The following is a 16,229-nucleotide window of genomic DNA, read 5'->3' on the forward strand; positions in this document are numbered from 1 at the left end:
TCAATTATCTGTGCACAGAGACAGGAGCCAGCTCCAGCTGAGACAGGCAAGTGGCACTGCAATATGTGCAGTCATCTGCTTACCTGTAAACATTATTGTGGAAAGGGTTGTAACTTCCAAGGGCAATCAGTGAACCAAGACCCAAACCATAGGAGAAGAAAATCTGTGTGGCAGCATCCAGCCAAACCTGATGGCAGGAAACAAGTTTTTAAAAATCTGTTTCTGCACTTGAGGAGCAGCTCATAAGGGGAACAGTGAGGAGTGAAACTTTGGCTTACCAGCATGGAATATTTACCTCAGAGTCTGAAAGCTTGCTGAAATTGGGAGTGATATAGAATAAAATGCCTTCCTTTGCTCCAGGCAGTGTTACACCACGGAAGAACAAGATAAGCAGCATAACATAGGGATAAGTAGCAGAGAAATATACCACCTGATGGGAAGAAACAAGGCAGTGTAAGTGTGCAAGGAAGAATAATCAAAAGTATCTGCTCCCTGAAAATACTCTAGCAGCAACTGATGATGGGTCTTAAAATTGAGGCATTTTTCAATGAAAAGGCTTGGGAAGTGCCTCCAGCAAAACTCCCTAAACTCCAGCTCTAAAGGCAGGTGGCTGCTGCCTATTTTTCTGAAAAGAGAACAGTGTGGACTAGGATGTTTTCACACTTTTTTTTTTGGTATTTAACACAAGGAAGTCCCAAAAGCACAAGGATCATGGCACCAGGATCCTGCTTGTAAAACATCTGGCAGTTCATTTTTTTCACTCTCTACTCCTCTATATTACAGGCTCCTACTTTCTTGCCTTTTCAGAGGTCCTGTCAGAAACCCTTTCTGAACTCAGACTCAGCCCTCTTTTTGGCCTCTTTGTGCTTTGGAGACAGGAGAAAGCAAATGGTTTACTCTGAGCTCAGCTCAGGCCTGTCCAACACACAGTTCAAGTGGGTCACAGTTTTACCCTCTTGTCAAAAACCAACAATCTGTTCCCTCAGTGTGAAGAAATCCCAGCCCTCTGCACCAGACCTGAGGTCTTCTAACCCAGCACCAAACCCCATTGCTGTGGCTTTTCATTTCCCTGGGATTTCTTCCAGCAGGGCAAGGCATGAGCCAACGTCAGATGTTGCTGCCCTTTAATTCAGAAAGGTCTCTCAAGAATATAATTTCCTTTAATTGATTAGTAAATCCTAATTTCCACTCACAGCCAGGCAGAGCCCAAGAAGCACAGGGTGAAATCCTGTGAGAGGACCTCGAATGTTTCTCACTCACATGAGGGAAGGTGGGAGCAGCTCTTCCCAACACTTCTTTACATACCAGGTCCAGCAAGAATTTTGCATTTATTGCAACAGTTCTTCTGAATATTCCAGCTGGTTTGGATAGCAATAGAGTGAGGATGAAGTGGTTTGGTTCCAGCAAGAATTTTGCATTTATTGCACAGTTTTTCTGAATATTCCAGCTGGTTTGGATAGCAATAGAGTGAGGATGAAGTGGTTTGATTCCAGCAAGAATTTTGCATTTATTGCACAGTTCTTGCTGGAACCAAACCACTTCATCCCCACTCTGGTGCTATCCAAACCAGCTGGAATATTCATCCCAGGAAGAAGCAGAAATATTTTTGGGTGATTTTATACCTGGCCAAGCCAAGAGGCCTGTAAGTGAAACATCTAAGGCTGTGGTCTGACCTAGCTAGAGAGGAACCAACTCTTCCAAAAACATGGGGCTGTATCAATCCAATAAAACAAAAATCCTTCACAGAGCTCTGACAGCCAAACTACCCCCGGCGCCTCTTACCTCAAGAACTTACAGAATATTTGAGCAAAATGGGCATTTTCAATTGAAAGGTATTAACAATACTTTTTAATCTTACCTTTCCAGTCCAGCCTACCCCCTTCCAGATACAAAAATACACCAGAATCCAGGCAATTGCCAGGGTGATTGCCAGTGGCCATCGGATTTGCCCAGGCTTTTCCAAGCCGTCGGTCATTTGGTGCATGTTGCGTCTGCAAGGAGCCAACACAACATTTGGCAAAGAATTCAGAAGGTGAAACAGGAAGGACAACAAGGTGATCCTTGGACATGCAAGAGGAGGAGAGAGGGAAATGCTGAGCTTACTCCCAGAACTCCACCACGGCACTTGTCATGTTGGTGGTGTTTGCTAAGGTGTAGTTGGAGAAGCAGCGGTCGGTGTTCCAGGGGTTCTCACAGTGTTTCCAAGGAAGGGTCTGGAGAAGGGAGAGCAGCAAAAACCTGGAGTCAAACACTTCTTAAGCAAGGATTACCTCGAGTATCTCTTTCTTTGCTAGAACTGACAGCTGAGTGCAGAACTAAAGCACCTGGAGCTCTGCAGACATTGATCTCCCCGGGGTGAAAGTGATTTCAATTCCTGTCAGTTGTGGGAGGCAGGTGTGGAAATATTCCCTCTTTTCCTTAACATTGCAGCTCAAATGCTCTGGATTCAATGCACTCACCATTAGAGTATGGTGAAACAGCAGAAAGGACCTCCTGGAGGTCCTGGTACCTCTTGTCGCACAAGAGATAAAAAAATTGGGATGGTTATTGATCAGAGAGTTTCATTTCCCCCTCAGGTCAGGGGATAATTGGAGAAAGATGAAATTTCTATCTGTTATGTGCATGTTCTGCCTGTTTCCATCCCATCTTTCAGAAGTTGTGAGGAGCAGAACCTGTTTCTCATGGTATCCATTAGAATGAGCCTCATTTACATACAATTTATAGATCTTTTTGATGGCAATTGTTGGGAAATCCTCTCACAGCACTGCTGTATCAGGGCACTGTGTGCTTTATACACAAGGAGAAGAGGCTTCAAGGGAATTAGAAGTCAATATTCATTTAACATGGGCCACAAGAAACACTTCCAGACTCTGCCTGACCTTTCACATCAATACCACTTCTGAGGACAACAAAGCAGAAATGGTCATGTCACTCCCAGGCAGTAATTAATGCAAATTTGGTCAAGGAAAAATTCTTTAAAGCCAAGAACAAGCAAGCATGAGCAAAATTTATAGAAGAGACAATTGAACAATGATGCATTAATTATATACAACTTATGTAAGAATGCTTCCTCAGATGGCCAAACCCCACAAATCAGACAGGACTTACTCAGCTGATGAATCACCCTTGAGGGGGAATAAAGGCAGCTAAAAATAAAGTAAACAGGAAAGAAAACAAAGCAAAAATAACAACAATGAATGGAAGTTCAGAGCTAATCAAATCACAGACCTTCCATTCCATGGGGGTTTCTTTAATAAACCCCTCCATTGTGAAGCCACTTTGCAATGATACTATTTCCCAAAGAACTCATATTTGTGTGGCTGCTACTGAAGAAACAAAATAATTAGTTGTACACTAGAATTTTTCTTGGGGGAGTGACTGACCTGTAAGCTCAGTTTTCTGCTCTAAATTTCTTGTGGAAAAAAAAAAATTAAAGGGATTTTTACAAAATAGGGTTTTTTCAGTAAGAATGGATTATCCAACAGATTTCTGTGCGTGCTGTGTTAACCTCACACATCTACACTGAGGCAGATTAGTGGTGTATCCATATTTTACTTGGCTTTACATCCAAGAAACAATTCCCCATCCCCTCTGACACACACTTACAGTGGTAAAGGAATTATACAGGTAGTATATGGCCCAGGAAATAATCACAATGTAGTAAATATTTAGCCAAAAGGACAGGACTGCAGCAGCCAGCCCCACACCTGTAAGGAAAACAAAGAGAAATGAAACCAAGGGAACTTCCAATGGAAGGGCTGCAGTTCAGGGCAAACACATCACATGGGGCAGGCACCACTGGGAAATGCAGGAGTGAGAATTTCAGCAGTGCCACTCCACAGAGGTGATTATTTGGGTGATGGCTCAGCCAAATCCATGAGCTCACTGCCAGCCTTCAGCTCTCTCTGTGGTGCAGTCCCACCTGCTGAGAGTTCTCTGGCACGTTTTACTCCCAGGAAAACGAGCTAAATCAGCTCATTCTGTGGCAGAGCAGCCCCCAGGAGCTGGTGGCAGATGCACACACAGTGAGAATGTGTTCCAAGGCACTCAGGATGTGATCAGAGTGCCTGCTGGCAGTCAGACCAAAGACAGGCCAGGGTTCCACCACGAGGGTGTCTTCTGCTCCACATGGACACTCCAGGGGTGTTGTGAACTATTTAGGGTAACTGTTCCATGATCCTGAGCTGGAGGAAGTGCTCACAATAATCAGGATAATACAAAGCAAGGCTGTACCAACCCCTACCAACAGCAGCAACTCGAGCAAAAACACTTCTCTGTGAGAGACAATTCCATCTCCCTGCGTTCTCCCAGTGCTAAATCTCCCAGAGCAAAATCCAATCTCAACAAACCCACAGCTCACCCTGTGCTAATTGTCAGTCCTACTGGGTGAGGTAATTTATAACACCACGTGCAGCTTCGCTGGGCCAGAACTCAGCTCAGGAGCTCGGCAGTGTCAAAGGATTTGGGATGAGAAGGGTGAAAATCATCATTTGGGAGGTCTGTGGGTCTGTGCAGAATCGAGATTAAAACCCTGGGGTTCTGGCAATCAAAGCTCAAACTCAAAGCGTGGAGTGAGTTTTTCTTAAGGGATTCAGCATCAAATTGCCGAAAGTGTCTGGCTTTTGAATTTCAGTTAAAAAAACAGGTGATGCCAATCTCTGTGAGCTCAGAAAAATTTACCAAAGTTTACCAAATTGCTGTGAACACAACCAAACCTGCTCAGACAACTACTCCTGGATATGCTGTTTGAACAATCTTTATGTATTTCTACAGAAAACCCAAAGAGTTTTCGAAGTTGAAAAATAAGTTTGTTGCAATTCTAATGCCTAAATCTTGCTATCTTTAATGGAGAATAAAAAATATAGCCCAGCACATTTCAAAATCATCAGTTACACCTCAGAAAACCAGTGTGTCTTCTCTAGAAAAATCATGCTTTAAATATAAATGAAAGGCACCAAGAAACATCATCCTTGCCCTGGCACTTTGGGAAACTTGTGCAATTTGGAACCAAAGGAGAAAGAATTGGAATCCATACTGTACCTTTGAACATTGGAGCAAGCTTCCACACTCCAAGGCCTCCTATAGATGTATACTGACCAAGGGAACACTCCAAAAGGAACAGTGGCACTCCAGCAAAAATTAAAGTAAGGAAATAGGGAATCAGGAATGCACCTAAAAATAAATTTTTAACAAGCCTGTTAGAGTGGGGAAAACCACAGAAAAACACAAGTGAATTTCCAGTTTCCATCCCTGTTACATATGAAGAGAAACCCACAGGGTTTTTTTCCTCTCAGATGTAACTTTTCAAAAATGCTAGTGGAAATCACATGTGCACTTCTGAACCAGCACCTCCAGAGGTGAAAATAAAGGGAAAACCAGAACTCCCCATCGTTTAAATGTTTTCTGTTGAAGTAAAAAGCTGAAATCCAGAAGCCTGTGGGCTTTGCTGTCTTCACCTCTCATGGAGAGCACAAAGGCTTTAACCAGCCCTGGCTGCTTTCCAGCCTTTTATGGAGAGCTCAGAGTCAGCTAGAAACCCCATGAAATCCTCTCAAAACTCAGCCCAAAAGAGAGGGATCTGCAGGGTTGGGTGCAGGGCAACGTGCTTTAGTTCTGCTCTGATACTTTATGGTCTTTTAAGTGCCATTGACAGCTTGGAGTTAGGATAAAGTTCAGGGCAGAGCTCAAAGCAGAGCTCCACACTCCAAAATGGCTCTGAACCTCCTGGAAAAGTGGAAAGCACTAAAACCCAAAAAAACAAAACAAAGCAAAGAAAACCCCAACAACAACAATAAAATTCCCAAAACAAAATAAAAAACAAAAACAACAACAAAACAACAAAAAAACCCGGCCCCAAAACACCACAGCAAACAACCAAAAAAACCAAAAAACCAAAAACCAAACCAAAATACCCAAAACCAAACCAAAGCAACAAAAAAAACCCAAACACCAAAACAAAACAAAAACCCCAAAAAACTAAACTAAAGCAACAACAAAACCTCCTAAACCCCCCAAAAAACCCCAAATACCCCACAGCAAAGAAACAATGAAAAAACCAAACCAACAACAAAACCCAAAAAATACAAAACAAAGTGAAAACAAAAAACCTCAAAAGACCCCACAGCAAGAAATCAAACAAAAAAACAAAACACCAAACCAACAACAAAACCCCAAAGACCCAAAACAAAACAAAAAACTCAAAAAACCCATCCAAACCACCACAGTAAACAAAAAACCAAAAAGCCAAAAAATCCAACCCCAATCCAATAAACCAAACCAACCAGCCAAGCAAAAAAGAAAAAAAACCCAACCCAAAAAATTCTCAAAAAAATCCTGCAACCCTCCCAGAAAACCGACAAAAAATCCCCAACCAAACCCAACTGAATGTATGAAAAGTCTCTCCAAACCAGGTTTTGATTTGCTGGTAATTTGCTGGTGACTCCTACCCCACAAACCTGCCCAACGTACCTCCGCCATTCTTGCCGCACAGGTAGGGAAATCTCCACACATTCCCTAAGCCAATGGCATAACCTACACAGGACATAAGAAAGTCAAATTTCCCTTTCCAAGTGTCTCGGTCTGGAAGGTCCGTCTTCTTCTTCTGCACTTTTACTACCAAGGTTTTGGGCTTGTCGTTGGTGATGGAGGCGTCGACCTCGGTGGAGATCTGTCCGTCCGCCACTTTGGTGCCGTTGGTGGCCATGTCTCTGGGCTTGGCAGGCGAGGCTCTGGCGGCGGCGGGGCGGGAGATGTCAGCACCAGTCCACGTGGACAGCAGCTTTGCGGCTCGTGGCGATCCACCCGATGCACCAGGGAGCGACGGCGAGCACAGGGCCGGCCCGCGGAGCCGCCGCGCGGAGCCTCAGCGCGCCCCGGAGCCACCTGCGCGACACCACGGGCACGCTCAGACACAGCCACGGGCTCGTGGCAGGGCTGGCTCTGCTCTAGGGGATGGGGCTGCACCAGCAATCCCTACAAAACAAGCCCTAGGATCCACGGGTGGGAACTTTTCCCTATGGATCGCCCATGAGCCTACGGAAAAAAAGAATTTAAAAAACCCCGGGAATAGAAGTTGCGACCTTTAATAGAGGGAATACTGAACTTAGAACATTCATGGCTAATCCAAAACAATCTCCAAGATTCATTTATTATATTTTTTCCTATGGATCACCTATGAATCTACAAAGAAAAGAATTAAAAAAAAAAGAACCAACCAAGGAATAGCAGTTGCCAGCTTTAATAGTGGGTTAATACTGAATTTGGAATGTTCACTGTGGTGTTACCAAAACAATCTCCAAGATCCATTTATTATATTTTTTCCTATGGATCACCCATGAATGATGTACAGAAAAAAAAATTACAATCTACAGAAAAAAGAATTAAAAAAGCCCCCCAAGGAATAGCAGTTGCCACCTTTAATAGTGGGTTAATGCTGAATTTAGAATGCTCATGACTAATCCAAAACAATCTCCAAGACCCATTTATTATATTTTTTCCTATGGATTGCTTATGAGATTACAGAAAAAAGAATTTAAAAAACCCCAACAAACCAAGGAATAGCAGTTGCCACCTTTAATAGTGTGTTAATACTTTGGAATTTCACAACTAATCCAAAACAATATCCAAGACCCCTTCATTATATTCTTTCCTATGCATCTCCTATGAGTCTACAGAAAGAAGAATTTACAATCTACAGAAAAAAGAATTAAAAAAAAAAAAAAAACAACCAAGGAGAAGCAGTTGCCACCTTTAATTGTGGGTTAATACTGAATTTGGAATGTTCATAGCTAATCCAAAACAATCTACAAGACCCATTTATTTTTTCTATGGGTTGCCCATGAGTCTACAAAGAAAAGGATTAAAAAAAATACAAACCAAGGAATAGCAGTTGCCACCTTTAATAGTGGGTTAATACTGAATTTAGAATGTTCACTGTGATGTTACCAAAACAATCTCCAAGACTCATTTATTTTTTTTCCTATGGATTGCCTATGAGGATTGCCTATGAAGAAAGAATTAAAAACCCCATGGAATAGCAGTTGCCACCATTAATAGTGGGAATATTGAATTTAGAATGTTCATGGCTAATCCAAAACAATCTCCAAGACCCACGGATTGTATTTTGTCCCTATAGATCTCCTATGAGTCTACAGGAAATAGAATTAAAAAAAAAACAAACCAAAGAATAGCAGTTGCCACCTTTATTAGTGGGTTAATAGTGAATTTAGAATGTTCACAGTTAATCCAAAATTATCTCTGAGACCCATTTATTATATTCATCCCTATATATCACTAACAAGTCTATAGAAAAAACAATTTAAAAAAACCCCCAAGAAATAGCAGTTGCCACCTTTAATAGCAGGTTAATATTTTATTTAGAATGTTCACAACTAATCCAAACCAATCACTGAGACCCACTGATTATATTTCATCCCTATAGATCTCTTACAAGTCTACAGAAAGAATTAAAAAAAAAGATCAAGGCATAGCAGTTGCCACCATTAATAGTGGATTTAGGGAGTTCACTATTAATACAAAACAATCTCCAAGATCCACTTATTATACTCTGTCCCTATAAATCTCTTATGAGTGTACAGAAAGAATTAAAAAAAAAATAAATCAAGAAACAGCAGTTGCCACCCTTAATAGTGGATTAATAGTGTGTTTAGGACATTCAATATTAATCCAAAACAATCTCCAAGACCTACTGATTATAATTTTTCCAGTAGATCTCCTATGGGTCTACAGAAAGAATTAAAGAAAGTAATAAAGGAATAGCAGTTGCCACCATTAATAGTGGATTTAGAGTGTTCACTATTAACTAAAACAATCTCCAAGACACATTTATTACATTTTTTTTTTCTGTAGATCTTCTATGAGTCTACAGAGAAAAGAATTTTTAAAAAAATCAAGAAATAGCAGTTGCCACCTTTTATAATAGAATAATACTGAATTTAGAACATTTATTATTAATGCAAAACTGTCGGGTTCGGCTGTCTGTCTCTGCCCCGACACGGGTAGGGTGGTTCTTGGGTGGCACGCGTTTTAAAGGATGAGTCTGGACTCTTCAGCTTTTCGGTCTTCAGGTTGTTTATTATTTCTTATCTACAAAATATTCTGTCTGCCCAACAGAGGTCTGATCTGCAAGCAGTCACAGGCACTCTCTGACCACCCACGGGGCGGTCATGTCTTTTTATACTAATATCTACGTACATAATATTTACCTTTATTTCCCAATGCTTTTCACCCATGTTAGCAAGTGCACCTTCACCATAAACCAATCCCCAAGTGCCAACATCACCACAGGAGATGGAGGACAAGAAGAAGAAAGAAGAAGGACGAGACACGCCCTGATCCCTCCATCTTGTCTCCATAACCCCCCTGTACCTAAAAAACCTTAAAATCTATATTTCACTTTCTAAACGTGTCCCTTTTACACCTTTTACTCTAAAGTGATTCTCTTGTCCTCAAACTCTTGTTATTTCTGTGGATGGATCAAAATCAAGCCACCAGACACTCTTGGCAACATTCCAGGATTTTCGAGACCCCCAAGGGTTCTCCTGGCATCTCTGAACATCAGGAATGATGTGCTGAGATCCCACACAAAACAGTCTCCAAGACCTACTTATATTTGTCCCTATGAATTTCCTATGGGTTTACAGAAAGAATTAAAAAAAATTTAAGAAGTAGCACTTGTCACCTTTAATGGTAAATTAAACAGTACATTTTAAAAGTTCACTATTAATCCAAAACAAATCTCCAAGGTGCACTGATTACATTTTGTCCCAATAGATCACTTACAGGTCTACAGAAAGAATGTAATAATAATTTCAACTAATAGCAGCTGCCATCTTTAATAGTGGATTAAAACTGAATTTAGAATGCTCACTGTTAACCAAAGCAATCTCCAAGACCCACTTATTATAATTTTTTCTATAGATCTCTTACAAGTCTGCAGAAAAAATTTAAAAACAATTTCAACTAATAGCAGTTGCCATCTTTAATAATGGGTTATTAGTGAATTTAGAAAGTTCAGTATTAATCCAAAACAATCTCCAAGACCATCTATTATCCTTTTTCCCTATAGATCTCTTATGAGTCTACACAAAAAAGAATTCAAGAAATACCAACCAAGTCATAGCAGTTGCCATGTTTAATAGTGAATTAATGCTAAATTTAGAATGTTGGCTATTAACCAAAGCAACATCTCTGATTATATTTTGTCCCTAGAGATCTCTTAAGAATCTACAGAAAGAATTAAAAAAAAAGTAAATCAAGAAACAGCAGTTGCCACCATTAACAGTGGATTTGTAGTGAATTTAGAAAGTTCTCTTATCTAAAACACCTTTCCCTGAAATGCTCCCGAAGGAATTAAACAATAAACCAGATCAAGCAAGGGGACTTAATCCTGGTAATGATGTCAAGTTTTACATGTGGTTATAATTAGCTGTTAATGTAAGACAAATGTCTGACAAAGCTGAAATTGTCAGCACAGTGAGATGGCAGCCTGCAATGGCCACTCCTCATTTCTGTTTCCAACCATTTGTGGACCTTTTAAAACACCATTGCTGTTGCTAGGTATACACTTTCAAAATCGAAATAAAACAATAATCAAGGAAGCAAATATGGATTATGAAAAATGCCCTGGGGTATTTTCATCAACTTTGAAGTGCTTGTGGCTCCCGCAAACTTCCACAGCTGGAAAAAACCTACTGAAATAAAGCTTTCCATGTCTTCTGTGACCCATATTTATTGTCTGTTTTCTCTTGATAACTCCTTTTTGGCAGCCCAGTGCTCAAACCAGAGGTGCAGCACATGAAACACTGGCCAGGCTGAAGAAGCTGCACCTTGTGTTGGCAACACTGGGCATGAGGTCAGGCAGAGATCAGCAATAATTTTATTTACACGTTTTTGGAAGGGAGGATTGAGGTTCTAATGAAAGTTATGGTAACAGAAACATAAAAAAATATGCAAAGGCTGTGGTTTTTTTTTTTTTTTTTTTTTTGAATTGTCATTTCTGATCACTGCATGATTATAAAGAAGTCTTTGGTTGGAAGCTGTAGAAAATCAGCTGTAGGTGTGGTTGGGGTGAGGAGAGAACAAGGATGGTCCTTGTGACCTTCCTTCCTGTCTGTTCCACTTCAGGGTGGGACTCTGAGAGGGAAAATCCATCTCTGCCTGTGTCCTCACAAGTCTTATGTGCAGATATCTCCTTTTAAAACCCATTTTTCCACATCCCACACCTGTCCAGTGTCCTGGACCCAACCCCAGCACTCTCAGCATTCCAGGAAAGGCATTTCCCAGTGCAGGAGGGAATTTGGATCAGGATGGGACTCAGAGAGGAAAATCCATCTCTGCCTACATCCTCACAAACCCTGTGTGCAGATATCTCCCATTTTTGCACATCCCACGCCTGTCCAGTGTCCTGGACCCAACCCCAGCACTCCCAGCTGTGCTCAGCATTCCAGGAAAGGCATTTCCTGATGCAGGAGGAAATTGGGATCAGGATGGGACTCAGAGAGGGAAAATCCATCTCTGCCTACATTCACACAAGTCCTGTGAGCAGATATCTCCTTTTTAAACCCATTTTTGCACATCCCACACCTGTCCAGTGTCCTGGACCCAGCCCCAGCACTCCCAGCTGTGCTCAGCATTCCAGAAAAGGCATTTCCCAGTGCAGGAGGAAATTGGGATGATGGTGGTGGCAAAAGGGGGCTCCTCCTGGGAGAGCACCCCAGAACTGGGAGCTGCCCTCTGCAGGGCCATGGGTGGGTGGCTGCAGCCAGCTGCAGGGTCAGCTCCAGATGTGCAGTTTGGCAGCTCCATCTGCTGCTCAACAGCCAGAACTGATCGTAGCTCCTTTCAGCCAACACAGCCTGGATGAAAAAAACCCCAATAAGGTGTCCTGGGACTTTACAAACAGCCCTGCACTAGATTAGATTTGTTCTTGTTGCTGCAGTTTGTGTTTGGGTTGGGCTTTGCCATCAGCAGAGTTTCCAAGCATTGGAAGAGGCTGAATGTGTTAAAGATGAGTGGAAAAAAACCCAAACCAACATAAAATCTCCCTCCAATAACTCAACACTGCATGGAGAGATCTACAGGCACATCTCTGGTTTGGTTCAGCATGAGGGAGAAATTCCTGCTCCAGGAATCTGGCCTGAGTCAGAATGGAGCAACAAAGACAGGAGGAACAGGGGTTGAGGGACAGGGACTGAGAGGGACAGGGATTGAGAGGGACAGGGATTGCAGAAACAGGGATTGAGAGGGACAGGGATTGCAGGGACAGGGATTGAGAGGACAGGGATTGAGGGACAGGGATTGAGAGGGACAGGGATTGAGAAGGACAGGGATTGAGGGACAGGGATTGAGAGGGACAGGGATTGAGAGGGACAGGGATTGAGGGGACAGGGATTGGAGAAACAGGGATTGAGAGGGACAGGGATTGAGGGACAGGGATTGAGGGACAGGGATTGAGAGGTCAGGGATTGGGAGGGACAGGGATTGAGAGGACAGGGATTGAGAGGGACAGGGATTGAGAGGGACAGGGATTGGAGAAACAGGGATTGAGAGGTCAGGGATTGAGGGACAGGGATTGAGAGGGACAGGGATTGAGGGACAGGGATTGCACGAACAGGGATTGAGAGGACAGGGATTACAGGGACAGGGATTGAGAGGGACAGGGATTGAGAGGACAAGAATTGCAGGAGCAGGGATTGCAGGAGCAGGGGTTGCAAGAACAGGGATTGAGAAGAACAGGGATTGAGAGGAGCAGGGATTGAGCCCCTGAGATCTCCAAACAGGTCCCACAGGTGTGTGCTGAGCATGGAGCCTGTCCTGCTGCTCCAGCCCTCTCAGGCTCTGCAGAGCTCTGCTGGGCTTTAAAGCCTCTGCTGAGTGCACGGAGAAACTCAGCCCAGCGCAGGACTCTGTGACAAAGCCAAGCCACAGGGTTAGTTAGGAAATCTTCAGGAATAAAGCAAGAACCTCCTGGAGAAAGGGGCCCAGACCTGTTCCAGCACTTCCCAAGGCAGCCCAGCACATTTGTGTCAAGGGTGATGTATGCCTGGCAGGCAGCCTGGGGCTTTTTGTGTTAAAATACATTGAAAACAGTGCTTCGAACAATCACCTGGGGATGTGCTGCACTTTATGCCACAACACAACACTGCACACACCACAGGTATCCCAAACCTTGGCAGCAGCAAACCCAGAGCCTCAGCAGAGGCTCCTTTGAGAGGATGCAGGTGGGGATTGGGCAGTTTGCTGCCCCACCACTGCTGGTGCCATCCTTCCAGCTGTTACTGGACTTGGCTCGTGCATGGACATTTGTGCATTTATGGGCACACAGCACATCAGCTTCACACAATGAACAAATACTGCAGTTCCAGTTTGGAAAGTAGGGGTTTCTCCAAACTATGAAAGGTAACTTTTCCCAAGCCTAAGAAATAATGATAATAAATTACAACAGCAGAAGTGGAGTCTAACCTCCAATCCATGCTCTCCATACACTGCAGTGCTTTATGACTTAAAAAACCTGGAAGAACTGGCAGTGCAGCAGCAAAGACCCTGGGTACACGCTCTCTAATCACATTAGGCGCTATCCCACAGCACTGGGATTTAAATTTCAAATTGCTGTGACATGCAATGGGACAGAAAGACACTTATGTAAGCTCCATGGGCTGGCCTGGGCAGGAGGAAATACAAACTGCAGCTGTCAGGCAGCAGAGCAGGTACAGCACCCACTGCCTTTGTGGGGAGGAGATGGAGAAATCCCTTAAACAGCTCTGCCTTTACTCCCCGATCCCTTCAGGCCAGCCCTGAGTGTGCTAGTGTTGAAGATTGCAATGCAGGATGTTTTCCATTCCCATCTCTGTGGCTGGTTACCTTTGCCAAGTGGGCAGTTTGCCTTATCTCTCTCTTGGAGTGACCACATTCACACCTGCCTGGGAGGGGACATTGCTGATAACAGCTACTGAATGTCCCTGCATGGCTGATAAGAACTGTAACATCCATTGGGAGATGTGAGCCCAGAGGGAGGAGCCAAGCATTGCTACCCAGATAGAATCCAGAGGTTTTGAGACACCAGCACGGCTTCTCCACGGGATTCCCCAGGGAACAGCAGCTGCCTCTCCTTCCCCTGGATCTTCAGAGGCAGAATCCATCCTTCTCTACAGGACCCCCTTGCTCCAGCAAAACCAGCCCTGACACTGCAGGAGGGCTGCAGCCACATTCCCAGTTGGACTGCCACCAACACCCTGACCCACAGGGTGTCAGGCTGGGTTCTGACTCTGGCAGTGTTGTTCTAGTGTGCTGCATTGTTTATTTTATCCTTTTATTTTTTTTCTTTTCCCTATTAAAGAACTGTTATTTCCTGCTGCCATATTTTTGCCTGAGAACCCCTTAATTTAAAATTTATAGCAATTTGGAGGGGTGGGGAGGGTTTACATTCTCCATTTCAGAGGAGGCTCCTGCCTTCCTTAGCAGACTCCTGTCTTTCCAAACCAAGACCGCTAGGAAGGGCACAGCAGCTTCCCACCACATTCCTCAGGGCACAAAAGAGCTTCCTTGACTTCAGTTACTAGGGCTGCTGAGCCAAGGGCTGCAAGGATCTGCAGCAGGATCCCAGCTGGGCAGGAATGGCCTGGGAGAGCCAAGCTCACATAGCAGCCCAGGGCATGGGCACTGCCAGGGAAACTGCCACAAAAGCAGGGCCACTGCACAAAAGCAGTTTTTTCTCTCTCCTGGACTGCACCAAAGTGGATTGGAGGAGTTGAGCTCATTAAAAGCGAACAGCAAGATTGCTGTCATCTTTCACAGGTTCTCTACCTTGTGGCAGCAAAAGGCAGGGAAATCTCTATTTGTGCATGACCAAAACCAACAAAATCTCTATCTATTTGTGCATGACCAGCTGTGCAAACATCTCTGCTCAGGGTGGGGCCAGGAAGGGGGGCAGTAGAAGGAAATGCATCAGATGCACTCTCCAGACTGTGGTGCCTAAAGTAGGACGTGAAAACTGATTTTTGACATGTCTATATGAATGTTAGCACTGAGAAAAGCAGAATTGTCCATTTTGGATGCCTGAAACTTCTGAAGAGCAGGGATCCAGTGCTCACTTCTGGAAATCCCAGCTCACTGGTTTCAAAGTCACCTGTACAACATCACCTCACCAAACCCCAAAGAGTACAAATCGGTGAAATAACCAGAACTGCAGAGTTAAACCTGGGGAAACCTTCTCTCTTCTGGCACAGCTTTTTAATCCAGCTGTGCTGATAGAAAAGGCACCAGAACCTCAGAACCAGATCCCAGTGCACATCTGGGCCCCAAGCCCTGCAGAAAGGAGCCCAACAGGGCAGGTCAGGGCTTGGCTTGGCTCGAGGGAGGGCTCAGTGCCACAGGCAAAAATGCTGCTGATTGGTGGCCAAATATTCACCAGGAGAAGGCACTGCCATGGTTAAACAGCAGAGAAAGATCTTCTCAATTAATTCCATACTGATCAAAGCCCCAACAGTTCCAAGGCATCTTTGCCCTTCTCTACCCAGGACACACTAAAAGCAGGGAAGGCTCCAATCTGAGGCAGACGTCACAGCCCAGAAAGGAGGTATTGGAACAACTTGGACAAGCTTTGCCATTTCAGTATCAATTCTAACCTGTTCTACTGCCTGCTGCTTCTGCTCAGGTTCCAGGGTAATTCACTGCTTCATTTATTTTATGGGATCATGCAAGGCTACACCTAGTCCAAGCAGGATGGCAGAACCAAGCCAAATCCAGCAAATATTTTCATTTAAAACAAATTTTGCATGGATGTGGAGAATCCACTCCCATCTGAGTCCAGTTCCTTGGTGCAATCTGATGCTCCAAAGAGCAGCACAAGAAGGAAAAAGGGGAGGATGTGGCTCAGTTAAAGCCTGGCAGAGGGGAGCCCACATTCAGGTTTCAGCCATTGCCACCTCCTCTGATCTCTGCAGCTGAGCTGCCCCTGAGGAGGAGCTCAATCAAATCCCATCTGCCCAGGCTGATAGGCTCTGCTTGTCCTAAATCCCCCAAAGAGCATCTTCACCTGGTCCCTAAATCCCCCAAAGAGCATCTTCACCTGGTCCCTAAATCCCCCAAAGAGCATCTTCACCTGGTCCCTAAATCCCCCAAAGAGCATCTTCACCTGGTCCTAAATCCCCCAAAGAGCATCTTCACCTGGTCCCTAAATCCCCCAAAGAGCATCTCCACCTGGTCCCTAA

General features: G+C 44.0%; 1 protein-coding gene across 2 annotated transcripts in view; it reads right to left on the reverse strand.

The window, feature by feature from the left end:
* The window catches only part of SLC6A1 (solute carrier family 6 member 1), a 71,857-nt gene that overhangs the window by 15,427 nt on the left and 40,201 nt on the right, over positions 1 to 16,229 (reverse strand). For both annotated transcript variants that reach the window (XM_054516017.1, XM_036390855.1), the window contains exons 2-8: positions 6,469 to 6,882; positions 5,041 to 5,172; positions 3,607 to 3,707; positions 2,104 to 2,213; positions 1,859 to 1,991; positions 296 to 430; positions 84 to 187 (exon numbers count right to left, since the gene is read on the reverse strand). In XM_054516017.1, the coding sequence (XP_054371992.1) occupies positions 84 to 187; positions 296 to 430; positions 1,859 to 1,991; positions 2,104 to 2,213; positions 3,607 to 3,707; positions 5,041 to 5,172; positions 6,469 to 6,703 (950 nt within the window). In that variant the 5' untranslated portion in view covers positions 6,704 to 6,882. The remainder of the gene's footprint in view (positions 1 to 83; positions 188 to 295; positions 431 to 1,858; positions 1,992 to 2,103; positions 2,214 to 3,606; positions 3,708 to 5,040; positions 5,173 to 6,468; positions 6,883 to 16,229) is intronic.

Source organism: Molothrus ater, chromosome 11, assembly GCF_012460135.2.
Source record: "Molothrus ater isolate BHLD 08-10-18 breed brown headed cowbird chromosome 11, BPBGC_Mater_1.1, whole genome shotgun sequence".
NCBI lineage: Eukaryota > Metazoa > Chordata > Aves > Passeriformes > Icteridae > Molothrus > Molothrus ater.